The following is a 27,212-nucleotide window of genomic DNA, read 5'->3' as shown; positions in this document are numbered from 1 at the left end:
TTCATTTCACAGCAGAAGGCAGAAGCAAAGGACCAAGAAAACCCGGTGAGCAAGAAAGAAGAAGAGCTATTTCGTTTCATCTGTACCTAAGATTACTTTACCGGTAATTGATTTTCAATCTAAATAAATCTCCAAACTTCAATTTTCTTTTTGACCCCTCGGACGCCATGGAACGTAAATGCCCTAGCTAGTATCTCTGGATATCATCATTCTCTGCAGTTCCCAAATTCTGATTCCATGCGATAAAGAATTTGAATTGATGACGTCAATACCTTCGAAGAATGTATGGATTCGGCGGCAACAATGTCCGTGCGGGGATTGGAAATGCTACGTAACACACGAGGGAGACATCGAAGACACATCCATAGCCGCCACGTCATCCGAGCTTCGGAAGAACGAAGCTTCGACCTCCGATTCCATGGTCGCACCTTACGTCGGAATGGTCTTCAAGACCGACGACGAGGCGTTCGAGTACTACGGAAGCTTCGCGAGAAGAAACGGCTTCTCGATCAGGAAAGAGCGATCGAGACTCAGCCCTCAGCTCGGCGTCTACAAGCGCGACTTCGTCTGTTACCGCTCCGGCTTCGCTCCGGCGAAGAAGAAGCCCTCCACCGGAGCCGCCGCCGGAGAACACCACCGCGACCGGAAGTCGGCTCGGTGCGGCTGCGACTCGAAGATGTACCTCTCCAAGGAGATCGTCGAAGAAGGCGCTTCACAGTGGATCGTGGTTCAGTTCAGCAATGTCCACAACCATGAGCTTCTCGAGGACGACCAGGTCCGGCTTCTTCCGGCGTATCGGAAGATTCAAGAATCCGACCAGGAGCGGATTTTGCTCCTCTCCAAGGCCGGGTTTCCGATCCACCGCATCGTCAAGGTCTTGGAGCTGGAAAAAGGAATCCACGGCGGTCAATTGCCGTTTCTCGAGAGAGACGTCAGAAACTTTGTTCAGAATCGGAAGAAGCTCGTACAGGAGTCCGACGCCTTGCTGGCGGAGAAGCGCGAGAACGACGTCCTCGAGCTTCTCGAGGCGTGTAAGGCTGTTGCGGCGAAAGAGGAGGGTTTCGTGTACGATCTCATTGTGGACGAAAACGAGAGGGCTGAGAACATCGCTTGGTCGTACGGGGACTCGGTCCGAGCGTACGAAGCTTTTGGGGACGTGGTCTATTTCGACGCCTCGTACCGCTCCATCACGTATTCCCTGCTCTTCGGAGCGTGGTTTGGGATCGACGGCAATGGGAGGACAATCTTCTTCGGTTGTGCGCTGCTGCGAGACGAGACCGCTCGTTCCTTCTCGTGGGCTTTGCAGGTTTGTCGATATCTCCTTCGTGATTTTTCAGTGTGGTTTGTTAATAATCATGAGGATCGATCACAGAAGTAAATTAGCATGTATCCTCGAGATATGGACTCTTTGGCTCACTCATTTTGTTGATTTCATTCATTTTGGACTGGTTGCTCGTTTTAGTATGTTGGGCTCGGAGGTCCCATTTCAAAACTAATTGAGAATGGAATGACTGATCCATGATCTTGTGTCCCTTTATTTTATAGATGTGGGATATTGATAGGACTTAGGCAATGAAATTTTTAGTGAATTGTTATGATCAGAATTAATATTATTAAGATGGAAATAATTGTTAGTAGGGGATCTTGTATTGCTTTTATCGCTTATCATTCGAGTTCAAATTTTCCTGTGAGATCCTTAACATTATTGCTTCTTACTGTGATTTATTTTCCGACTTTATTATGCAGACTTTTATTCGTTTCATGAGAGGAAGATGCCCACAGACGATTCTGACCGACCTTTATCCGGGGCTAAAGGAAGCTATTCGAACAGAACTACCTGGGACAAACCACGTGATTTTCCTTGGGGATGTACTTTCCAAGCTATCGAGTTGGTTCTACCAATCGCTTGGATCTCGTTACGCTGAATTCAAGTCTGATTTCGACGCACTGTGTCGGCTAGAAAGCGCAGAGGAATTCGAGATTCAATGGAACCAAATGGTTTCCGCGTTCGGACTCGGTACAGATAAACACATAGAATTACTCTGTTTGTTCAGGGCGTCTTGGGCTCCGTGTTATACACGTGTATATATGCTCGCTCGAATGGCCACGGACATCTTTTCGAAATCCGTCGACGTGCTCTTGAATGGCTTCTTCAATGGTCAACCATGTTTGCGTAGCTTCTTCGACCAAGTATATTTCGGTTATAAAATAAAAACATTTTTTTTCCTCATCTTTGTACTAAAGATGCCCTTTTTGACCCTTAAAAAAACACTAATTTCGGTTAATTTTTAAACCTGATTTTTTCTCATCTTTAGTCTGTACTGATAAACCCTTTTCTCAGGTGGGTATTACCGTCAATGTTCACAACGAGGCACGCTCAGAGATTCAATACGCTCACCCAAAGACGTGCATCCCGATCGAAGACCAGGCTCGGAGAATCCTCACTCCTTTCGCATTCAACGCGTTTCAACACGAGCTCGCTCTGGCGATGCAATACGCGGCCTCGGAAATGGCCGCCGACGGGTCGCCCCATCTCGTGCGCCACTTCAGCAAGATGGACGCAGAGCGTCTCGTGATCTGGATCCCCGAAGAGGAGCGAATTCACTGCTACTGCAAGGAGTTCGAGTCCTCGGGAACTCTGTGCAGGCACGCCCTGAGGGTGTTCGTGGCAAAGAACTACTTCGAGCTCCCCGAAAAGTACTATCTTGACAGGTGGAGAAGAGAGAGCTGTCTCGGGGACTGTGAAGATCGGGACGGGTGGTTCCAAGAGTTTCGGGGACTAACCGAGAGTCTGTTCGCCGAGTCGTCCGTGACCAAAGAGCGGTATTACTATGCCCGCTCGGAACTCACCAGAGAAGTGTCGAGGATATTGGCCGAGGTTAGAAATATGCCTGAGACCGAGGTTGTTGGTGCGATGGATGTCACACTCTCACCTGCCGGTTAATGTTTTGACGCTTCACTTGTGACCGGATTTCAAGATTCGAACAAGCCATAAAAGGTTTGTGTTAAAAATTAGACCTTTTTTTCTAGAAAAAGTTAGACGTCGTTAAGGTGGTGTAATGTGTATGATAAATGGCTACTAGCTCTAGCTTCGCATGGTTGCTCTAATTGCTAATTTGATTAATTTTGTGAAGTAGAAATTAATTTAGTTAAAGTACCCTTTTGTGTCGTTATTTTTGTCTCTAATTTGCTTCTTGTAACTGAATGTAAATTCTTGTATTTAGAATACTAGTCCATTTGCACATTGTTAAACCTAACAAAATATGGATTTTTTGTATATAGGAATTAGGTTGTTCATTTTGTTTAGCTGTGTTTAATCTGAACTTCTTATTTATTTAGTTACCATTTACCATAAATAAGGCATCAAAATTGTTTAAAAGACAATCTTTGAAGTGCCATTATCTAAGATTCAGGATTTAATTTATTCATCTTTTAATCCTTTTCTTGCATCCCTTCTGGAAATTTTGAATGTCGGTTGATCTGGGAATAAATTCATCTTCCTGACTCTTCTTGAAGACTGTAGAATGTTGACAGTATTTTTTATATATTAAAAGAATGAATCTCATATAGTAATATCAGACTTTTGTTCTGATTGAATTTTTTTTTTCTTTTTCTGAGTAGGAATTAGTATGATCACCGTAAAAGCAGGCCTCGAGTCTAGACCTTGCCAAAAAAAAATAAAAAAAATTGGCTGCCACACATTTTCATGGCCTGATCTATCTCATGTGGCTAAGATCTCCATCACATTGCTGATTTATTTACCCGTATATAAGGTTATAAGCCATTCCCAAAACTTCCTTTGGCTGATCAGTATATGGTTCGTCTGAAATAATGGCTCTTAAGACGATATCATAATGATGATGTGGGTGGACATGTGGACTAATGAATAAAATAAGGAATTTATTTTTAATTAGTAACTTGGTATTTCATCCTTTCTAAAAGTGTTAATTGTTCGAACTGTTCTGTGAATATTACCAATCCGTTTGACACTCGTGGTGTTATCTTAGTAGACAGTTTTATTACTTATTTATTATTTGGATTTGGAAAAATGCAAATGCGTCAACAAAATATGTGGTTCTTCTTCTAGATTTCTCTTTCCGTAATAATTAGAAGATATACCGTTATGGGTATTGGAGATGAAGTCCCACTACTTGAGGGCACTGTGGGACCTACCTAGCGGTGATATTTGAAATTGTAAGTTGTTGATGCGATCAGTGTGAAAGTGGCAGCTAAAATGACTTAAAGCCACATAGATTGGACCTGTAATTTTTCCCCTTCTCATTCTTGTTGTCTCTGTGATTAAGTTGTGTATGGAAGCACTTGAACTCAGAAAGTTACTGGTCTATATACCAAGTCAAATATATGCTAAATTTGGGTTCTAATTCCATAATCATCGATTATGGCCCCTCTAAAAGTTTAGAGTACTGTGAAATTATTGAATCTTTTTTTTTTTTTTTTTTTACAATACTCTGATTATTGAATCTAATTATACATTTTCTGTGCAAAATGCCATGTAGTTAAACTCATAAGTCAAAGAAATTGACTGAAAGAGAAATAACCACAGAACGAGACAATACTAGGTGGTCAAAATCGAGAAACGCAAATAATTAAAAAAAAAATTAACATGAGATTTTTATACAATAATTAGTTTTTGTCTTTTTTTTTATAGGATGATTGATAACTATTACATGTTACACTGCTATTAGCGGCTGTTGAGCTTCAACCGTTATCTCCTCTTTCATCTTCCGTATGAACTCTTCAACCTTTCTGTTCAACTCCTCAGTACTTAATACTTCTTCTTCTTCTTCTTGTGTTGTTGACAATCCACTCTCTTCTTTGTGTTCTACTACAGAAATTTCTTCGCGATCTCGAACGAGTGACTCATCCGAATCGGTGGTCACCGAGGTTCTAACGAGGAAGGCGAGGATTCCGTTGCAGATGAGAAACACGTACTTTCTCTCAAGGGCGTGAGTGAGAGAATTATAAGGGAAGATAGTGACTCCGGGGAAATAGCAGTGGAAGAGCAAGGGTAATACAGAGAGTGAGAGAATGACCAACAAAGTCCTTCTCAACAGATAGTACTTGTTAAGTAATTGATCGTGATTATCATCTCTTTGTTTCTCCATTTAACTTTTGCTGTTGTGAAAATAATAAGAAAATATTCAAGGGTGTTTTGGTTTGGACTTACTATAGCTGAATTGATGGCACTCTTCTTCCTTCTCATGTATAAAGTCCTATGATTATTATTAAGTGTTAAATTTCTATTCTAATTTAGCCTTTTATATTACATACATCATCATGGCTTGTAAAACAGAAGCTTCTAGCTATATGCATGTGTGTCCTGAAAACAAAAACAGTTGGTTTCTTTTTCTCTCTCGCATTCATAGAATTATATAAAATACGTGGGACTTTTTGAAAGTGAATTGTTTGGTTTTAGTTGTGTGTTTGTGTGGACAACTCTAGTTTCAAAAAAAAAAAAAATTATTGTTTTTATTCTTTATTTATTTATTTTGTTTAGTTTTATCAACTTTTCAACACTAATAAAAAATCAATAAATAAAATTTTTAATTATTGTAAACTCTTAAATTTATCATCTAATTATTTATTGTGGGCTTGTCTCAGATATTGTTTTCTTGTGCTATTATTATCAATGTTTGACTTTGTTTGTTTATTATTTTTTAATTATCGTAAACTCTCAAATTTGTCACCTAGTTACTCATCAAACATAATATTTATAATATATATGATAATTTAATTTTAATACTTAAATATAATATATTAAAGGGCATTGTAGCGAAATAGCCAAAATGAAACTATAAAATTTGTTTTTAGCCTATGTTTCACAACTTTTAGGGAAATAACCAACATGATTATGTGGCAATAATTAAGGTCTTATTTACCCTTATTTATTAATAAATTCGTCATTTTCTTTCTCCTATTTTTTCCTACACTTATTTTACATCAAAACTTCAAAAAACCATATCTATCTCATATGAACTCGAAATTGAGTGATTCCAAATCCTATGGATTCGTGACGCCGAGATCTTCAAAAATAGATCCATTGTATTTGATGAAAAATAATGTTTAATACCATAGATGTAGAAAAATCTACCTTAAATATGGAAATAACGGAAATTTTTTGAAATTATAAAAAAATGGAAATGTAAATATGATGCATTAAACATAATTTTTCATCAAACACATTGGGTTTATTTTTTAAGATCTCGACGCCACGAATTTGTAGGATTTGAAATCACTCAATTTCGAGTTCGTATGAGAAAGATACGAATTTTTGAAGTTTTGATGCAAAAAAAATTATTTGAAAAAAAAATAAGAGAGAGAAAGTGACGAATTTATTAATAAATAAGGGCAAATCAGACCTTAATTATTGCCACATAAACCATTTGGCTATATCCCTAAAAATTGTCAAACATAGGCTAGATCCAAAATCACATGTTTAAAGTGGTCTAGTTAGTTACAAATCTCTATATTAAATATTAATAATATTTAGTTTATCTTTATTATTGTTAAGTGTGTATATATAACATGTTTTAGATAATTATTTTTTCATTGAATATCGCTCAATAAATACGGTATTTGTGAGTTTACCAAGTCTGTTATGGTAATTTAATCATTTCAGTTTACAATTTTTCTTACTGGATACCATGGTAGATCATTGGTATCTCCCGGTATACCAAAAACATCTGAATCCCAGTACGTCATCAATAACGGCATTTCAATCTTTTGTTGAAATTGCACTATTTTTTATAGGCCATTATTCAGTCAATTCCCTTTCTTAATTCTACTATTTTTTTATGTTTCAGTTATTAAATTTTAATTCAAGAAAAATAAATTTATTTATTATTATCATTGATTTTTCTGTTTTTTTATAATCTAAAACTAGCTAGCTTTTTGAAATTATTATCGTTTTTAAATTTATCCTTTATATATAATATGTTATATATTTTCTTATAATAATAATAATTTTATTACTAAATACTAAATTGATTATAGTATTTATTTCACTTATTTGATATTTTAATTAATTTTTTTGTTTTTTTATTTACCACCTCAATAATTATTAAATCGTGTATTATATATTGTTTACAACTTATTTTTCTTTCACACACTATTTTCTTTGTCTTGATCTATATTACCACTACACATAATAATTTTTTTAACGTTTTTTTTTTAAATTTCCTTGCTATATTGCGAACAGATTTTGTCATCAAACAAATATATAATTTATATGTGGCCAAGTTGTTTGCATGTCAAAACCTCGCTAATCAATAGTTTTTTTTTGTTTTTTTTTTTTTTTTTGGACTTTTGAATGAGCAACGACAAAAGGCAAAGATAATTGAGGTAGATGGGAGACGACGATCCTCAGAGGACAATTTTTTTGCCTTGGACAAACCAACGAAGGTTTAATCTTCTACTAAAGATAACAAACAAACAAAAATTATATTAAAGGTTAGAGGTTATTCCAATGTAATTGGTAACGTATTGATGGTATAACGCAAGCTTAAAAAAAATTCTGACATTAATTTTTGTCATTTTCTCAATTAATTGCATCTTCTCTCTTTAATTAAATTGTCATAGACTCAGCGAGATACAACAAAGAAAGTGAAGCTAAAAGAAGCAACACGAATATGCAAATAGTATATATTCTTCTACGCATTTGAGAAAATAGTATTTATTGCCTCTATTTCGAAATTAGAAATTAGTAGGCTTCTATGTCCATTTCATCTTTTTCTCTTAAAAATACCACACATTTACATATAATTTTACACTAAAAAAGAATATTAATTTTGAAACAAATGTGAAATAAGGTATAAATGTCTACTGCTAAAAAAATTAGAGTAATACAATCCATTTTCCTACACATTTTGCCGTCTTCTTTACGTTTTTAATATTTAACATATAAAAACAATTGTAGCTTGAATCGACATCAATATTAATGCACGAGAATAACCTCATCTTTTTCGCGTTCGGATTTTAGACACGCTTGCACTATTTTTTTAAGCGTTAGATTTTTATGTCCTACGTTGAGGGACAGGTAAAATAGATCTTAAATTTGTTCTCTTCTTCTTCTATTGGAAAATATCCAAAGAAAAAGTAAAGAACCTTATAAGTTGCGGCAAAGGAAATCATTAAGAAGTTTATATAGTCTTGTCCATATCTCTTTAATAACTGTTACATGTTTCGTCGTTTAATAAGCTCAAGAGAATCTCCTCCTCCTTGAACAATGTTGCGAGAGATTAAACTAAATTGATATACTAACTTTGCCTATGCACTCGTTATTTAAAGAAAATAAAAACACTGGCCTTTGTCTTTTAATATTATTTTGTATTTACTGAATTGAAAAGACTGGCCATTAATTTAACAACATAGGATACAAAAATACTAAGAAAACTTAAAACACGCCAAATACAAACTATTGCATATTGCATACTCTCTCTATTACACTTATTTTTGTCCCTTCAATAAGCACGAGTGACCTTATCAAACATGAACATATTAGTACATCAATAGATCATAGAGCATGTAAAACAGCCTTATAATTTTTCATCATCTTACGTGTAATAATTGATTATATGTATAGTCAATACTGATCCGGCCACAAGAACGCGCCTTTTGCGAACTCTCTCTTGGCCTCGAGAGCGCCCTCGAAGGAAAGGCCGTATTGGGCGAGAAGCAAGTCGAGCCTCCACTCTTCCATCTTCTCATAGTCGGCCTTGGAGTAGCGAGGGTAATGAAGAGGCATTTCGAAAGCCGTGATCGCCGCCGATGAAGATAATGAATTAGGGCATGTTTTGTGGGACAGCCCTAAAACCATGTTGTTGTTGTTGCTCTTGGTGGTCTCTTCTTTTGTAGGGTTCCCTAATATGACATGGCAAGCTGAGTGAACAAGCCACTTCAAGGATGCCATTTTTTTTTTTGCCAAGTTTAGAGGGGAGTGAGTTTTTTTTTTGTTTTTTTGTTTTTTTGTTTTTTTTTTTCCTTTTCTTCTTCTTGTTTGAGTAGAATTTGAAGAGGGCTAGCACTTGTATTTATAGTTGGCTTTTTTAGCAAACAATTATTACGTGAACAACAAACTACTGAATTATTAAATGCTCGGCTGAATTAAAATTCCTTGCGTGTGTATTTTTTAGCTGAATATTTATAAAATATTTATTAACATGGGTTTGAAAATTTGGTTTGGCCTTGTGTACTTGTATGGTGTTTTCAGAGGCCAGCGTAGCATAAGTAAAGTTGAGATCTTTATTTATTTAATTGTTTATAATCGTATGATTAAGTAATATAAATAATTGACAAGGGTTGCGTACCTGAAAGCGAGGGATAGTTTGTTGACAACACAATGTCATATAGTCAATAATGTTGAGTGGCTTTCGGATGAAGATTTTAATTTTAGGAACTATGATGTATATGAATTTGCATTAATAAGGCGAAGAAAATTAGAAGGCTCTAGGACATGACTAAGGAGGGAAAAAAATTTAATTAATTTAATGTTTCAATGGAAACTTATCCAAATGAAGTTGAAAATGAATATGATATAGACAACTCTGGCTAACAGCTGTGTATTACCTGATCAATATGTAACATTTAAACATTGGAAAACAAACTGATTTATTTGGATCACTCAGGTATCTTCAGCCGAAATCTCTGGGTTCTTCTAGACCTCTTATTATTAATTTTATTTGTGATCATTCAATTTATTTTTATTTAATGGGGCAGCTAATACAGTTGTATAATTGTTGATGTGTACCCTTTCCAATTATATATGCGTGAACGCATGAACGGTGTCGTGTAATTTCTTTCTTTTTTTCAAGCTCTTGACACCAAATAACATACGAAAGATGTTTTAAGAGGATTCTAAGCTGTTTAAATAAGTTGGGGATTTCGCCTAACAAAATCTAAAACTAATATATATCCGCATTTTTATTAAATTTTGATGAGTAGCATATAGTCGATTACAATGGTATTTAGTGTTGATGAGCGGAACTTAAAAAGATTAAAAATTAAAAAATAAATAAAATAACATTGATTATTGTCCGTATTTCTAAAATGATCATAGGCTTTAACAAAATACAAAGTAATAAGGATTATCGAAAAATTGGAAACTGAACCGAAGGCCACCTATTTGTAAATTTCTAGTCTAAAACAATACATGCAATATCCTAAAATGAATCGATCCATTTTGTTGTCGAAAAAAAAAGCAGTTTTAATCTATGAGGTCTCACACTGATGATTAATCTGTAAGAATAATATAGTCTCTAATCCAAAAACATATGATTAGAAACATGAACCTTAAAGCGGAAGCTAAATGGATCAAGCGTTTACCTCCGGCCATTGTTATCGGAAAATCGTCGGAGCTTTATCGGTGACTCGGAATGGCTTCGCCGGCGTCAAGGAACGTCGTTTTGCTCTTCTAAACCGAAATAACCTCGAACTAGATGGTGTGTGTTTATGAATGAGATTAAAAGGCTTAGGGACCAAAACAACTCTCTCTCAATTTATAAACCGGTTCCTTTCCATCAAAGAGAAACGGAAATGAGAGGTTTAATGTGTATTGATTCGTCGTTATATTTATGGGATTTGATAGACCATAAATGGAGAGATATATCATAACGTATTTACTTAATATACTCCATATACAATATACGGTAATTAGTATCCATATATTCTATATTCGTAATGTATATCTTACATTCTCCCACTTGGTCTATAAATTCAATATATGTCACAAGAAAATTAATATATAGATCATGGCGATAAGTCCTCTATAAATGAGTATTATCTTCCATGTATCATATATATTACTTTTCACAAATTACCCATCAAAATATAATGAATAAACCATATGTTTATTCTAGGTCCAAACATAATAAAATACTTCTCAAATCAATAATGATAATGAATGTGCACAAACCATATGAGAAATATTAAACTGAATACGAGTTTCATAAATGGAAATGTAGCGTACTATGAAAAATTACATTATGGAACCAAGTCCCATATTTTCCACATGATCCTTAAATTTCTTTGGTGGCATGCCTTTAGTCAAAGGATCGGCAATCATCAACTCAGTGCTAATGTGTTGGATGAGCACTTTTCCATCTTTAACACGTTCTCTTATGGCTAGATACTTGATGTCGATATGCTTACCACTTTTGTTATTCTTAGCCATAAAGACAGCAGCTGAGTTGTCACAGTACAACTTAATAGGCCTAGAAATAGAGTCTACAACTCTAAGCCCAGATATAAAACTCTTCAACCAAATAACACCATGTGATGTAGCTTCAAAACAAGATACGAACTCGGCCTCCATGGTGGAAGTAGTGACCAACGTCTGCTTCGTGCTTCTCCAAGATACAGCTCCGCCGGCTAGCATAAACATATATCCTGAAGTGGATCTTCTGGAATCTATGCAGCCTGCGTAGTCAGCATCAGAGTAACCAACCACCTCCAATTCATTGGTTCGTCTGAACATAAGCATGTAACCCTTTGTTCCTTGAAGGTATCTCATAATCTTCTTTGCAGCTTTCCAATGGTCAAGACCTGGGTTACTCTGATATCTACCCAATACTCCAACAACATATGCAATGTCAGGTCTGGTACAGACCTGAGCATACATAAGGCTTCCCACAGCGGAAGCATATGGAATATTCTTCATTTGATCCCGCTCAAGATCATTCTTTGGACATTGATCAAGACTGAATTTGTCACCCTTCACAACAGGTGCTATACTTGGCGAACAATCTTTCATCCGAAATCTCTCTAGAACTTTGTTGATATAGGTTTCTTGAGACAAACCCAAAATGTCTCGTGATCTTTCCCTATGGATCTTAATGCCAATGACATAAGATGCCTCACCCATATCTTTCATATCAAAGTTCTTAGACAGAAATTGTTTAACCTCGTACAACATTCCATTATCATTAGTCGCTAACAAAATATCATCCACATATAAAACAAGGAAACATATCTTACTCCCACTGACCTTCTGGTATATACATTGATCCATGACATTCTCTTCGAAACCGAAAGAAGTTATAACATCATGAAATTTTAAATACCATTGGCGGGAGGCTTGTTTTAAACCGTAAATGGATTTATTAAGCTTGCAGACTAAATGCTCACCGTGACTAGAGGAGAATCCTTCTGGTTGTTTCATGTAAACCTCTTCCTCTAGATCTCCGTTAAGGAATGCCGTTTTCACATCCATTTGATGTAGCTCGAAGTCAAAATGAGCTACTAATGCCATAATTGTGCGAAGTGAATCTTTCTTTGATACAGGCGAAAATGTATCAGTGTAATCAATTCCTTCTCTTTGAGTGAACCCTTTGGCTACAAGTCTTGCTTTATGTCTCTCGATGTTGCCTTGTGAGTCTTTTTTTGTTTTAAAGACCCATTTGCATCCGATGGCTTTTACACCATCAGGCAACTCGACAAGATCCCAGACTTTATTCTTTCCCATAGAGTTCATCTCCTCAATCATAGCCTCGTGCCATAAGTTAGATTCTTTAGAACTTACAGCTTGTGAAAACGTTTCAGGATCATTCTCGGCTCCAATGTTGCCGTCCATTTCTTGCAGATATACTTCATAATCACTAGGGATTGTTGAATTTCTAACTCTAGTAGATCTTCTTAATGGTGCTTCATCATGATCTTGATGATCTTGTTGTTCAACAGGTTGTTCAATAGGTTGTTCAACATGATCTTGATCAGCAACTTGATCTACAGGATCAGCATTATCAACTTGTGGAACTTCAATAGTTGGTTGTGTTGGGAATATTTCCCACTTGAAGATAATGAATAAATGATTACTAAATTCGATAATAAGATTACTTTATTAGCATTATATGATTAGTGGGTTGAGTTCTAAACAATTAGAATCAATAACAACTATCTTCCATAGCCTCCGTATCTAACTGAGTCACGTGCTGGGCACCTGAGTTCGGGCGGTGTGCTAAAACATGGTCGATGACTGATATACGCCTGGAAAGCTATATCTAAAGTCATATATGTGGAACACATGGGTGAAGGCTGATCACTATGTGGGAGCATTCTACACTTGTGGTAAGTGTACGACCTGGACAGGTCTTGGTGTAGATGTGTCGTTTAAGGACCGTTACGACACACTAACCGAGGCCACTATGATGGTCACAGTGAGACTTGATCTAAATCCTGAAGTGATCATGGACACTGGGTTATGTTACTGGGCTCTTTGACTCATTCGCTAAAAGGCTATTCATGCTAATCACAGCTTATGTCTTGGGAGTTTTCTCAGAGCATGATTCGAGTGGGAAGTGATTTACAGATACGGAATCCAGCCTTCCTGAAAGAAGGTTAATGTTCACTCACCTAAGGGTTGATTCCAGAACCGATAGATTGCTAGCACTTTCGAAGTAAGTAACGTTCGAAAGAATCTTTCGCTGGGGAAGCAACAATGCTTAGGGCTGATATGTATCAAGAGAAGTATAACGGAAAAATTGACTTCTCTCGATATGGGTTGAACCTGGAGGATCTTGATCACGAACTGACTATATCAGTGGACACTCGTCACGATGAGTAAATATAATTCTAGTATAAAGGAGAGTTCAGTCTTGGCTTACAAGGTGGAGTATTTGACCAAGATTAGACGAATCGATGGACAAAAGAGAAAGGACTATTTCGTCTTTTTCATCGGATTTGTTAAGCTCCTATTACTAGGTCCATAGTCCCCGATTCGGCTCTGATAAAGGCAGATAAGAACTTTCGTATAATAATGTTTATCATTATTAATCTCACTTGCTGTAATTGTGATTGACAGCATTAATTCTGGAAAACGGGTATTCGCAGAATTAAATAAATATTTATGGTAGAATTGTTTATTTATTTTTTGATCAAGTAAATAAACAATTATTAATTATTTGTTTATTGTTGGACCAAGTAAATAAATAATTAATTGGGTTTTAAGCAATTGGGCCTTGCACAAAATATGAAAGTCGGATTTAGGGTTTTGGCACTAGGGTTTGCGCAAATCCCCTTGGCCGTGTGCCTAAAAACCGATTTTTATAATATTGGTATTTACCAATATTTTCTCTTTAGTTGTTTAAATAAAAGAGAGAGAATAATATAAGATATTTTCCTATATTTTCTCCTTATTTAAAGGAGAGTATTTAGGAGAATATTTAGGAGAATATTTAGGAGAAAATTTAGGAGAATAATATATTCTCCTTTATTATCTCACTAAATAAATTATTCTCTATTTAAATATCTCATAGATATTGATCTGATAGATGAGAGAAAAAGTAGGATTCACTTGTTGAGATCCAAGGGCCTAGATTAAATCCTCTAGTGTGAACACAATAAAAGGAAATAAAATATTCTGGAAGATTCCATGAATATCTCCTTTTACTACTATAAATAGGGGTTCATGAGAAGGCAAAAATAAGTAATTATTTTGAAGGATTTTGACCTAGAAATTTCGTGGCCCTCCCTCTTGGCCGTGCGAAATTTGCTGCTTCTCCCCCTCGGAAATTTGTTTCCATTCTTAGTAAAATAAGAGAGAGATCTCGAAAGACCTAGTTTCGTGATCTAGTGAGATAAAGACTGTGCCCACTCATCTTTCTTATTCGCCTCGGAGATTACGTTTCGGAAGACTAAGGTGTCATCCTCGAGTCCTTCATCAAGACGTTCAAGACGAAGACGGATTATGAAAGCTTTCAGTTCGTGAGCCAAAAACTGTAAGTATTCGTTTTTCGCTCTATATCGGTTGCTTGACTTATATGCTCTCGTGAATTAAATTAATTAAACATAACTAGATCTTGTTAATTATAACCATAATTTAATTAGCTTATGATCAGCGTAATTAATTATTTTTCCGCATTAATATGGTTATATGGTGGAATCATCTCAAAAGAGGCGCGTCGGAGCGATCGTTCGTGTCCGATGCGCGCTCGATTCACCAACAAGTGGTATCAGAGCGATTGTTCTTGTCTGCTACCCACTTGATTCCCCAACAGGTTGTCGTACACACGATTGAGCTTGAGGAGTGTGTATGATAATCAATCTATCACTTGAACTAGAAGGTTCAGCTTCATTGTGATCCATTGCAGAGACCGAATCACGCAATGGGTCACTCCCTCTAATCAAGTCATTCTCAAGAAATTTTTGCATTCCTTGATTCCACAATCCTAGTACTGTGAGATGGACAATAGAATCTATAACCTTTAGACTTCTCGGCATATCCAATGAAATACCCACTAATAGTCCTAGGGTCTAGTTTCTTTTCTTGTGGATTATAAATTCTCACTTCAGACGGGCATCCCCAAATGCGTATATGTTGCAAACTGGGTTTCCAACCTTTGAATAACTCAAAAGGTGTTTTTAAAACAGCCTTGGTTGGAACTCGGTTTAATATATACACAGCCGTCTTTAGTGCTTCAGTCCACAAGAATTGAGGAAGTTTTGTGGTACTCCTCATACTTCTCACCATGTCCATTAAAGTTCGGTTTCTTCTTTCTGATACACCATTTTGATCTGGAGTACCAGGCATCGTATATTGGGCAACAATCCCATGTTCTTGAAGAAACTTCGCAAATGGCCCAGGTGCTTGTCCATTCTCTGTATATCTACCATAATACTCACCACCTTTATCTGATCTCACTATCTTAATTTGTTTACCGCATTGTAACTCTACTTCAGCCTTGAAAACTTTAAAGGCATCTATAGCTTCATCCTTAGAACGAAGTAAATAGAGATACATATATCGTGAGAAATCATCTATGAAAGTGATAAAGTATTTTGGACTACTAGCATCCATGTCTGGACAACAAATGTCAGTATGTATGATTTCTAACAATTCAGTACTTCTCTTTGCACCCTTTTTAGACTTATTGGTTTGCTTTCCCTTAATGCAATCCACACAAGTCTCGAAGTCAGTAAAATCAAGAGTACTAAGTACCCCTTCATTCACCAACCTCTTGATTCTTAAAATGGAGATATGTCCCAATCTCCGGTGCCACAATAGAGAAGAATTTTCATTCATAATACAACGTTTCAACCCAGCAGTAACATTCAAAGAGTTATAAGCAGTATTATTTTGCAAAGTAACAGAATAAAGACCATCATGAGACAATGTACCATAACCAACAGTTTTAGATTTATTTAATAATGTAAAACCATCATCCAAAAAGTTAAAACCAAAACCAAAAGGTACAAGTCTCGAAACTGAAATTAAATTCCTTGAAAAACTAGGAACATAAAAGGTCTTTTCTAAATGCAAAATAAAATCAGTACTCAAAACCAAATTGCAAGAACCAACAGTCTCCACATGTGAGCTCATCTTCCCTCCTGAGAGGATATAGCACTCACTACCAACTGGCTTCCGTAGGTTTTGCATACCCTGCAAAGTATTTGAAACATGGATTGTAGAACCAGAGTCAATCCACCAAGTATTATGATCAACATCAGTTAGATTTGATTCATAACATACAAACGAAAATTGAATACCTTTCTTCTCAAGCCAATTCTGGAACTTAGAGCAGTCTTTCTTCATGTGTCCTTTCTTCTTGCAAAAGAAACACTTTGACTCTTTCTTAATGTCCGGTTTGACAGAGAGCTTGCCTTTGCCTTTGGCACGATCTTTCTTCTTCCTTTCGGAGAAAGTCAGATTCACTTTCTCACCCTGTTCCATAGCCAACCTATGCTCCTCTTGAACACACATGGTCATGAGTTCATTGATTGACCATTTATCCTTATGTGTGTTATAAGAAATCTTAAATGGACCATATTGTTGGGGCAGAGTGCACAGAATAAAGTGAACCAGAAAGGTTTCAGACATTTCAACTTCCAGTGTCTTTAATTGAGCCGCAATATCCCTCATACGCATGATATGATCACGCATACCTCCTATTCCAGTGAGCTTCACGGATGAGAACTGCATGATAAGAGTACTAGCCAAAGCCTTATCTGAAGTGACAAATTGATCGTCTATTGCTTTCATTAAGAGACGAACATTGTCATATTCCTCAATTGAACCCCTAACCCCAGCAGATACTTTGGTCTTTATGAACATAACGCAGAGGCGATTAGATCGCTCCCACTTTTCATAAAGATCAACCTGATCAGGGGTACTTTTCTCAGTGATTTTAGGGGGTTCAGGCTTCCTTATGACATAATCAATATCCATCCATCCCAGCTGAAGGAGAACTCTTTCTTTCCAAACCTTAAAGTTGTCCCCTTTGAGTTCGGGGACATCGCACTTAACATCAGAGTAACTAACAGTTTGACTAGCTGCAATTTATAGAAATTAAACATGCTTATAAGAATTATGTTTTTGAAGAAATTAACTATATCATGATTTACCGATGCAAAACATGTACTTAATGAATCTAGAGACATAAAATTTGCCTGTGGGCTAAAATTCTAATTCCATTATATTCACACGTTATGATAAAACTATCAAACTATGTTCATTTTCCTAATACCTGTGGGTTAATTAGGAAATATAATTTGATATTTATCCTAATTAATCATACAAATATTACAAAATTCATGTGGGTAGATTTCATAATATAGCATATGATTAACCACAATTATTATTTTAATGTGATTTTAATTCTAAATATACAACCTAGATTAATTAAAGATGCTGTGGCTACTCTCTAATTAATAAAGATCGTATTAATCACAAAACAATAGCTTAATAATATTGTGTTAGTCATTAATTTTCTTAATATTATATGCATATTAAACATTAATAAAATAATAAAGCATATAACTTTAAATTAAATGACATATGACTAACACAATATTTTGTTTTCTTTATGTCAGAATGTGCATAAAGCGCACATCATATTATCCACGTAATATGCATTTAAAAACAACTTACTGTGTAACTAAAGTCCAAAACAAGAGTACGTATGACAGTTGATACAAACAGACCAAAAGCAAACAGATTCAAATATGTGTACGATTCCATATATACACACTTAATGGGTTTTAAAAGCAAAAACACAAAAGCCCAAAATGAAAACTAATATCAGGCCCATTAAAGATTTTATCAGCCCAGCGTGCAGCAGCAAATAAACGACAGCTTCTTCTCAACAAAACGACACAAACTGTCACAACAAAAAAATGACATGTCGTTTTCAGTCGTCTTCAACCTCTAGATGGGTTATTTTCGACCCGGTTGAGACCCATGTGAAGATCCGACTCGTTCTCCCTCATTTTAGCACGGAATTGAGTGATTCAAAAGCCAAAAGAATCATAAAATAATTTTCTCAAAGATTTCCATAATAATATTAATATTTTGACGTCGAAAAAACGCAAAACACAAACACACAAGAATATGGAAATTTTAAAAAACAAGGTAGAGGTTGTGTGGGGCTCTGATACCAAATGTAAGAATAATATAGTCTCTAATCCAAAAACATATGATTAGAAACATGAACCTTAAAGCGGAAGCTAAATGGATCAAGCGTTTACCTCCGGCCATTGTTATCGGAAAATCGTCGGAGCTTTATCGGTGACTCGGAATGGCTTCGCCGGCGTCAAGGAACGTCGTTTTGCTCTTCTAAACCGAAATAACCTCGAACTAGATGGTGTGTGTTTATGAATGAGATTAAAAGGCTTAGGGACCAAAACAACTCTCTCTCAATTTATAAACCGGTTCCTTTCCATCAAAGAGAAACGGAAATGAGAGGTTTAATGTGTATTGATTCGTTGTTATACTTATGGGATTTGATAGACCATAAATGGAGAGATATATCATAACGTATTTACTTAATATACTCCATATACAATATACGGTAATTAGTATCCATATATTCTATATTCGTAATGTATATCTTACATAATCATGCATTGAATTTTAAACCAAGGGTTCATATACCCACGGTAAGCATCAATTACTCATCGGCAAAGCATTTACATATACATGGTCAATCGGACGTAATTGGAGTTCCGTCTTGGAATAGCTCTAATTTTTTTCGTTCTAAGAATGGTCGGAATTCTAGAAAATAAACACTAAAAATACGCCCATGAATTTGATTTTTTTTATTTTTTAAAAGAAAACACAAAATTGAAAATCGAATAATATGAGATCCACCAACACACAAAATATGGTCAATTTTATTTTCAAATAATATCGATTACTATGAGATCAATTTAGTTGAAATTTAAGTTTAACTCATAGGGATTGATGTGTTTTGAGATATCAAAGCTCCATTGACTTGATTAGATTGGGGTGCTTCTGTACGAAGAACACAATTGAATGTCTCTCGGAGGAAGGAAATGTCATGACTTGAGATAATTAGAGATCTTATATTTTCATATTTTGAGAGTAGTCAAGCAATAAAGCTCATGATGGTCATTTGATCTCGTTGTTGCTGATATTTCACATTGACGCTAAAGGGTGGCGACACGTTAAGCTCTTCATAGGTCTTCTTGTTCTCCTTGAAGTAAGTCGTGAGTGATTGGTCTTTTTAAGATTCCTATAGAAAAATTTACACACATCGAACATGCAAGAGGTTTCACAAACTAAATGAAGTACAAATATGATATGGAGCGTTTCATACATAATAATCATTGTTTTCGGACTTGAATTATTACGATTTCTCAAGTGTTTTTGATGGCTTTTAGTGTTTTTATGATGATTCACATGTTCAAAGGAGTAAAAGAGCTACTAGAGGCTCTTTGGAGTCCCAGCAAAGAGAAGCAACCGAGAGTCGAAACGAGCCAAAAAGGAGCACAAGAGGCGAAGGGACAAAAATCTGAGCCTCCGCGCGCCACGCGGATTGCACATTCAATCTCCGAGCGATTAGCGCATTCCGCCCTCAATCTGCGAGCTCCCTTCAGCATGCCGCGCGGAGCATTATGCGCGCCGCGACCCCGATTTGGAATATAGTTCATGAATTACGTGATGTGAAAGACTTTTGTAGAGTTTTGTGTTACCGTTATTAGACCCAAAAATGAATGTCTCGAAGGCTAGGGGACCTTGAGGAATAACATAACCTATCACTTGAAAACAGAACCCCTACAACACACTAGAACCTTATCCGATCCCTAATTGATGCGAAATTGAGTGCACACTAATCTAAGTTAGAATGATGTAGGCATTAGGATAAGTCACACTTCGAGCCAAAAAGCCTAGACAGAAAAATTAATATCAAGTAGAACCCAGTCACAAAGACCCAAATACAATCCATTCCGATTTGAGCCACTAAACGAGCCGAGACAAAGAAGACATTTCCACAAAAATCCAATTGAGCTGGCAAAGACGTATCGCTTACCACTTCCAAGAGTTTCGACTAGTTCTATAGTGATCCTCCAAGTCCGAGAGAAAAGAGTAAAAAGACGTTTAAAAACCATAGGTGTATTTCAGTTTTGTTTTATTTATTTATGTACCGTTCAAAAAAAGTGTGAGTTTCATAGGGACGCTACCCCTAGCGTCATGTATATTATGTTCATTTGTTTTGGTTTTAACTACGGTCTTTAGACGAATATTTAGACTTGGAGGATATTTTTGTTTTGAGCCGAAAAAGAAGTGAAAAGTTATTCTCTTGAGGATGTTTGAGTGTTATTTGGTTTGCTTGAATTCTATAATGGATTTGAGTTTGTGTATGTGAGTTCGTTTGGAGATATTTGGTTTGCGATCCTTGCTAGGTTGACTATGAGCAGATAATTTTTTCCATACCTTCCCATGACCATAGCCAAAACATTACAAGCCTTTAAGACCCACGGACCAACTATAAATTGTTTTGCGTACATTAGTGGAGATTTAGGGAGAAGAGGGGGCATATGATTGTGTTGAATCCAAATCCTCAAAAATTCGATTTTAGGTGTTCTTTTGAGGGTGGTTGGAAGGGTTACGAGACTTGGTACCTGAAGGTTCGCGAGATGGGAAAACATTGCAAAATGGCCTATGCATCACAAACTTGTATGATTTCTTTCATACTTGGTAGTTGACTTAAAGTTTAAAATCGTGAATTTTCATGTCAATGTAAGACTATAGATTAGTAGTTGACATTAATCAGTCGATGTATTTCAAGCACAAAGTTTTACCTTTTTAGTATAAATAACTTCTTTTGTGTGTTTAGGTTCCTTTTGTCACTTGAGGACAAACGACGGTTCAAGTTTGTGGGTATTTGATAGGAACGTTTCATGAGTGATAATCATTACTTTCAGACCATAATTATTGCGAGTTCTTGGGTGTTTTTTTTTTTTGGTTTTACTGTGTTTATGATAATCCATAGGTTCGAATGAGTTAAAGAGCTACTAGAGGCTTTGTGGAGTCATTTAAAAAAAATGAAGCAACCGAGAGTCAAAACGAGTCAAAACGGAGCAAAAGACGCGAAGAGACGAAAATTTGACCCTTTGTGCGCCGCGCGAAGTGCACGTTCAATCTATGTAAACGACCCAAATTAATCCGAAATTGGGAGAAAACCTATGTAAACGACCTAGAATCTCAAAAAACATATTGTAGCCTTCTTTTGAGATTTGTTCTACGTTTTTCGTTGTTTTGAAAACCTTGGGAGAGTCTGAGATTACGGAGAGTCTTTCATCGTCGTCGACGCCACCATCAATTTTCACAGTTTTTATTCTCTTCTCTTAATCTATGGAAATACCGTCACTTTTATGATCGTTATTATGATTTTGATTTTATTGAATTCTCGTTTTCTTCTCTTTCGTTGTTTTTCCGCTCCGACATGAGCTTATCCCATTAAAGGCTATGGTGTAGCAAATCTTGAACATGGTTTTGGATTCGATTTTATTATGATTGAAGTATTTATTCGCTCTATATTGCTTTGCTTAATTCAATTCAACACTTAACGCTTGAATGAGATTAGCTACCATGTTCATAATTTTTATATAAAGTGATGCTTGAGAAAGATTATGTACTTGAATTGAATTACTATAATACATTCATATGCTAGAGATAGCTAGCCTGTTATAGAGTCTAGTTTGCGTTCCTATGTTTAATGATTGCCTTGTTTTTATGAATTGAGATCGAGAGATAAAATTCCGGTATAGGTTTAAGTTGCTAGATGCTCGAGAGAGATTTGGTGATACCAATAGCCTGAGCATGATTAGCAAAGTATAAGTGTTTACATCATGAGTTGATTTTGTGAATCCAAACCATCGAATAAACTTGTGAAGACATAGTCCTCTCATTCTCATTACCGTAAAATCCATAGTTTATTTGTTTTTATTTATTTGCGTGTTCAAAATAGTTATAATCACCTTCATCATAATACTGAGTTCAATTCGTCACTAGTTAGTTTAGTTAACGATTAAGCTTAATCCTCATGAGATTCTACTCATTCCTACGATATACTACATTTGCGACTACGTGCACTTGCGTACGGATATTTCGCAACAAAATGATATATGAAGTTTGTAACGAATACATAATGATTGATCACACAAATTACCTCAACATCTATGGAGTTCCATATTTTTATGAAAAGACGAGCATCCTAGTGAAACCATGTTTTCCATGCATGACTCGTCACTATGGAAGTATCGATCAAGTGGTTGTCTTCGTTAATACTTTGGAGGAACATAGATAGTTCAAACCATTCAACACATTTCATCTTCAAGAGTTCGGGCACAATCTTTGATACACCGACGAATTTTTGTTCATTCATTCCGACCTGAGCAGAGTTTGCAGTAAGACAACGAGCGACACATGAGCAAAACAAAAAACATGAGAACAGGAGCAAACCTTTGGCCAGATTGAGAAAGCAGCTACACAAATTAGTCAAATGGGTCAAGCAGATGCAGAAAAAGTGGTGGAAGGCGATGGAACTTGAAAAAGGACAACAAAAGCGCTCTATGGGATTCACGGACATGGAAGACAGCGGTGCAAAGTAACACGTGTGGTGTTGCCAATTGGTTGAAGGTCGGCACAAACTTGAACGAAAACTGTTTTCTGGTTGTTCTGGGTGGGTAGTGAGGCTAATAGTCGACAAAGCATATGGAATCTGAAAATTAGAGTTTCGAAATTCTAATTTTGGACAAAATGGAAACAAATGTTAAACTAAGGGAATGTCAGATTTGAGATTTTGAAGACTTCGATACCATGTAAATATGTAATTAGAGAAAAGATGAATGAATTTATATTCATGATAATACACTTAATTTATACGTGGAAGAGATGTGCTAATTGTAATCTATATATATATATATCTATATATATATATATATCTATATATATATCTATATATATATATATATATATTTCACTTAATGAATCTCGCTTTCGCATACTTTCCTTCTGACAGTACTTAAATAGTGTTCAAAATTGTAGATGCCTCTAGGTGCTACGTGTTTGTGAGAATTCATTCACCGAAATGACTTCATTCGCCATTTGGCCCTTTCTTCTTAATCTGAGTTGATATCATTGCTTAGTACTAATTATCTTGGGAATAGCAATGGTGATCTAATATGGCTCATAAAGATTTCTTACTGAATTGTGTAAATGTTTGCCCAACTGTTTCCACCGAGATGGTTAGTCCATAGTTATTGGTCAGGTGATCTGAATGCTGCTAGAATGTTTTAAATTCTGTAAACTCTCTCATGTATGCCTCATTGCATTTATTAATCTTCTTCTAGTTGAAATTTTATTATTGTTGATGCCCCTGAATAAAATATAGTTTAAAGATCTACTTTGAACATTAATCAAAGGGAAAAAAAATCTGCTTTGAACATATAAAACTATTAATGATCAACTTTCAACTTTGATTTGCTAGACAAGTAGTCTTCGTGTTATATTTTAATAAAAGTTGAGTACTTAAATGCTTGCCATGCTTGCCAGATTTAAATATGTCGAGTGATCTCATAAATTAATCCAAAATGATACAAGAAATATGAATTATATGACAAATATTCTTTTAGATATGCACAAAAAAATGTATAAACTCCTTAAAAAAATATAAACCTAAAAAAATAATAACATCCAATTAGCCTGGTCCGAATTAATGTTTATTTTCTTCTTATTATAAAGGATTAGGTAAGAAGTGTGAATTGTTATCGAACACTCATGAGAAGCACGTTCGTTTAGACATACAACCGACGCGAGACTCTTTGATACACACATTCACGTCTAATGATGAACATCTAACGTTGGCTCAATATATATATATATATATATATATATATATATATATATATATATGTATATATATATATAATTTATTTCTCGTTCTAATAGAAAGAAATTGTGTGTGGCCGGGCTTAAGTTACACCAGTCAATATAGATACTATTTCTTGTTCTAATAGAAGGAAATTGTGTGTGGGCTTAGTTACACCCAAAAACTGACTCAAAATTAAAAATAAATAAATAAATTGTCAAAAACTAAGAAATTGCAATTCAAATTTGGAAAAAATAAAACTGAATATATTTGGTATTTTTCTTGTATAACATTATCAAATTAATATTACCCATCAATGTTAGTACTTATAGCAATTTAATATTTGAATTATCTGACTAAAAATTAACACAATGATCTTATTTTTACATAAATTAAGGGTTAAAGTTGATAATTGATATAAAAGTTTAGGGTTTGTTTCAAATCGTATAATGTTCGAAAAAGTCATTTGAAAAAAACCCTCCTCATACATAATTTATATATATATATATGTTCCAAAAAGTCATTTGAAAAAAAACTCTCCTCATATATAATTTATATATATATATATATATGTATATATATATTCATGAAGACCAATAGTATTATGAACAAAAAATAAATACAAATTATAAGTCCAACAAACCTCACCCAAACCCAGCAGGAATTTATGCTGGGTTGTTGTTTCACGATAACTTCAATAAATGCCTTTTTATTTTGGTCCCAGCTACTTGTAGTCATATATATATATATATATATATATATATATATATATATATATATATATATATATATATATATAATTTGTTGTCATATATATAATATATATCTATCGAATATAATTTGAATGTATATTGAATTTCAATATTGTATAGACAATCATTTACATTGAATATTTAAACATAAATTGCAACAAATAGCATTAAAATTTCATATCTTTTTTATATTCGTAGGCATTGAACTTTTGTTGTCATGTAGAAGGTCTTGTCACTTGAGCTAAACGATAAGGGCTTCGGTGTTGATGAATATTCAAGTGTTCAAGTTCCAATTTATCACTTTAATGATTTTTCATATAGGAGAGTAATATATCCATTACTAAGAAAACATACAGACATGACCCTACTTTTTCATGCCCACTAAAGTTATTAGACTTGTATTTCTTTATATAGGACGATGCATCTAAACATGAGCATAATCCATAATTAATGCAAATACGTAATCATGTCCGCTTTATCGAATCAACTTTTTTCTTTCACTTTATTTATTTTTCAGTTTTTCTCCTTTCTTTATTGGAGGATGTTTGAGATTTTTCTGAATCGGCTCCCTCCAGTCTACGCAAAGCCATGATTTAGTCAAAATGCCATGCATATTAATTCTTTTCCCATGCAAAAAAGTTAAGGCATTATAAAGAAGAACCAGGGAAAGACAGACTATTTTAAAAATATAATTATGTACGTTCACTCATTTCTAGTTATCTACGTCGCTATCTCATCAGAACAATTAAAAATCACAGTCCTCAACAAAACAGTCCCCCGAGCCTATTAGGTCTAAGATCAATTAATGAATTTTAATGGGTATTAAATAGGTTATGTATAGCTCATTTCTTCACTGATAAGTAACGCTAGCTATCAAATGGGATTTTCTTGTTTTGAAACGCAGGTTCTCCCAATAAAATATCGATGATGAGAGGCTCAAGATCTCTTCGATCGTCTGTGGTTCTTGCATGTTACTTCTTGTTATCCGGTAACCACTTCCACTTAGAGTTCAACCATTTGACATGCATGAAATCTTTTGTATATATTGTTAAGACCAGTAGTCTCAGACGAGTGAATGAGTGTTTCCATTTAAGTGGGACCATACTTATGAATGCTGAACAAACATGGGTGACACTGTTATGTATATCTATACATAGTATATACACATAATACTTCCTTTATCGCCGTGGAATAATCTTATCATGCATGCAGCGACGACAGAGGTATTTCAGCTAGCATTCACAAGGGAAGTTAGGGTAGTCTATTCCAAGGAAATCCCATCCCTTGGCAGGAATTTATTGCAGTCACTACCTGGTAAAGTTGATATATATTTTGTGGATATATAATGCATACATATATATATATATATATATATATATATATATATATATATTGTCTATATTGATGCAACAACCAGCCCATGCCCTTGGTTCAATCACACTTCTTTATTGTTTAGTTATAATTGCATGATCAAAATCTCCAAGCATACAATTTTTTTTTTTTTTTTGAGGTTTTCATACGAAATCCTCAATTCATATGAATTTATATGTATATATATATATATATGTAGTATTATTATTATTATATCTAAATGTAGAACAAATCGGACGAAGCTAGACTTTTTTAGGGTTGATCTAATATTTTCTACTCTGATGTTTCAAAATGAAGCAATTTGGCTTGGAGATTGGAGTAAGCTTGATTTTCAAAAGACAGGAGTTTTGGTCAGAGTAATTATGTTGTCAATCAATAATTGGTCTGCTAATTTACTTTAATTAATCAATTGACTTCGTGTTTTCCATCACACTAGCCAAGAAACATTATCTCGAAAAAAAAAATAGATAGATTGATCAGCTTATTTAGCAATCAACCTATCCACCAACATAATTATAACGCTGCAATGAAACAAATCAGACTACGGCGGCGATACAGACGACGGAGACAGCCCAAGGAGGTGCTCGAAGGAGGACATATCTATATTCCAAGGGCCAACATCGTCTTTTCCGACCGGGATTCCAGAGTTCTCCGTTCAGATTATGAACACGTGCGTGTCTTCTGTGACAGGCTGTGATCCCATCGCCGACGTCCACGTCAAGTGTGGCTGGTTCAGCTCCGTGCAGCTGATAAATCCGGCCGTATTCAGGCGAGTCAACTACGACGACTGCCTGGTCAACGACGGACAGCCTCTTCCTCCGGGAAGTATTATCTCCTTTGAGTACTCCAATAGTTTTAGTTACCCGCTTTCTGTCTCTTCTATTTCTTGCTGATATCTCGTCGATTTATTTTACAGTTGGTTGTTTTGATTGTATAAAAAAAAAAAAAAAAAAAAAGAGGAGGAGGA

At 35.2% G+C, this 27,212-nt stretch overlaps 4 protein-coding genes across 7 annotated transcripts; 2 read left to right on the top strand and 2 right to left on the bottom strand.

Annotated features, from left to right (window-relative positions):
* The first annotated feature begins 5 nt into the window (after positions 1 to 5).
* LOC149385457 (putative protein FAR1-RELATED SEQUENCE 10) lies at positions 6 to 5,073 on the top strand. Of its 4 annotated transcripts, XR_016301235.1 has the most exons (6): positions 6 to 1,306; positions 1,747 to 2,190; positions 2,342 to 2,998; positions 3,622 to 3,773; positions 4,670 to 4,747; positions 4,853 to 5,073. XR_016301235.1 is itself a non-coding variant. In XM_089625397.1 (3 exons), the coding sequence occupies exons 1-3, from the start codon at positions 260 to 262 to the stop codon at positions 2,942 to 2,944; spliced, it is 2,094 nt and encodes a 697-aa protein (XP_089481523.1). In that variant the 5' UTR covers positions 6 to 259; the 3' UTR covers positions 2,945 to 3,439. The 4 variants fall into 4 exon arrangements, 1 of the variants encoding a protein (XP_089481523.1); XR_016301234.1 differs by lacking the exon at positions 3,622 to 3,773 and having other exon boundaries at positions 4,853 to 5,071; XR_016301236.1 differs by lacking the exons at positions 3,622 to 3,773; positions 4,670 to 4,747 and having other exon boundaries at positions 4,853 to 5,071.
* Positions 4,692 to 5,337, bottom strand: LOC149385456 (uncharacterized). Its single transcript, XM_089625399.1, has one exon. It carries the CDS (start codon positions 5,124 to 5,126, stop codon positions 4,692 to 4,694), a length of 435 nt encoding a protein of 144 aa, XP_089481525.1. The 5' UTR covers positions 5,127 to 5,337.
* Positions 5,338 to 8,393: 3,056 nt separating this feature from the next.
* LOC149385455 (uncharacterized) lies at positions 8,394 to 9,017 on the bottom strand. Its single transcript, XM_089625398.1, has one exon. The coding sequence runs from the start codon at positions 8,927 to 8,929 to the stop codon at positions 8,603 to 8,605; it is 327 nt and encodes a 108-aa protein (XP_089481524.1). The 5' UTR covers positions 8,930 to 9,017; the 3' UTR covers positions 8,394 to 8,602.
* Positions 9,018 to 22,767: 13,750 nt separating this feature from the next.
* Positions 22,768 to 27,183, top strand: LOC149385454 (TPD1 protein homolog 1-like). Its single transcript, XM_089626338.1, has 3 exons — positions 22,768 to 22,852; positions 25,779 to 25,862; positions 26,786 to 27,183. The coding sequence occupies exons 1-3, from the start codon at positions 22,768 to 22,770 to the stop codon at positions 27,136 to 27,138; spliced, it is 522 nt and encodes a 173-aa protein (XP_089482464.1). The 3' UTR covers positions 27,139 to 27,183.
* Positions 27,184 to 27,212: the final 29 nt, after the last annotated feature.

The sequence above is a fragment of the Urtica dioica genome, chromosome 9 (assembly GCF_054948205.1).
Source record: "Urtica dioica subsp. dioica isolate 48M chromosome 9, U.dioica_male_clone48M_v1_H2, whole genome shotgun sequence".
Classification (NCBI taxonomy): domain Eukaryota; kingdom Viridiplantae; phylum Streptophyta; class Magnoliopsida; order Rosales; family Urticaceae; genus Urtica; species Urtica dioica.
Note: the sequence above shows the minus strand (reverse complement) of the source record. Positions and strands in the feature narration are given on the sequence as shown.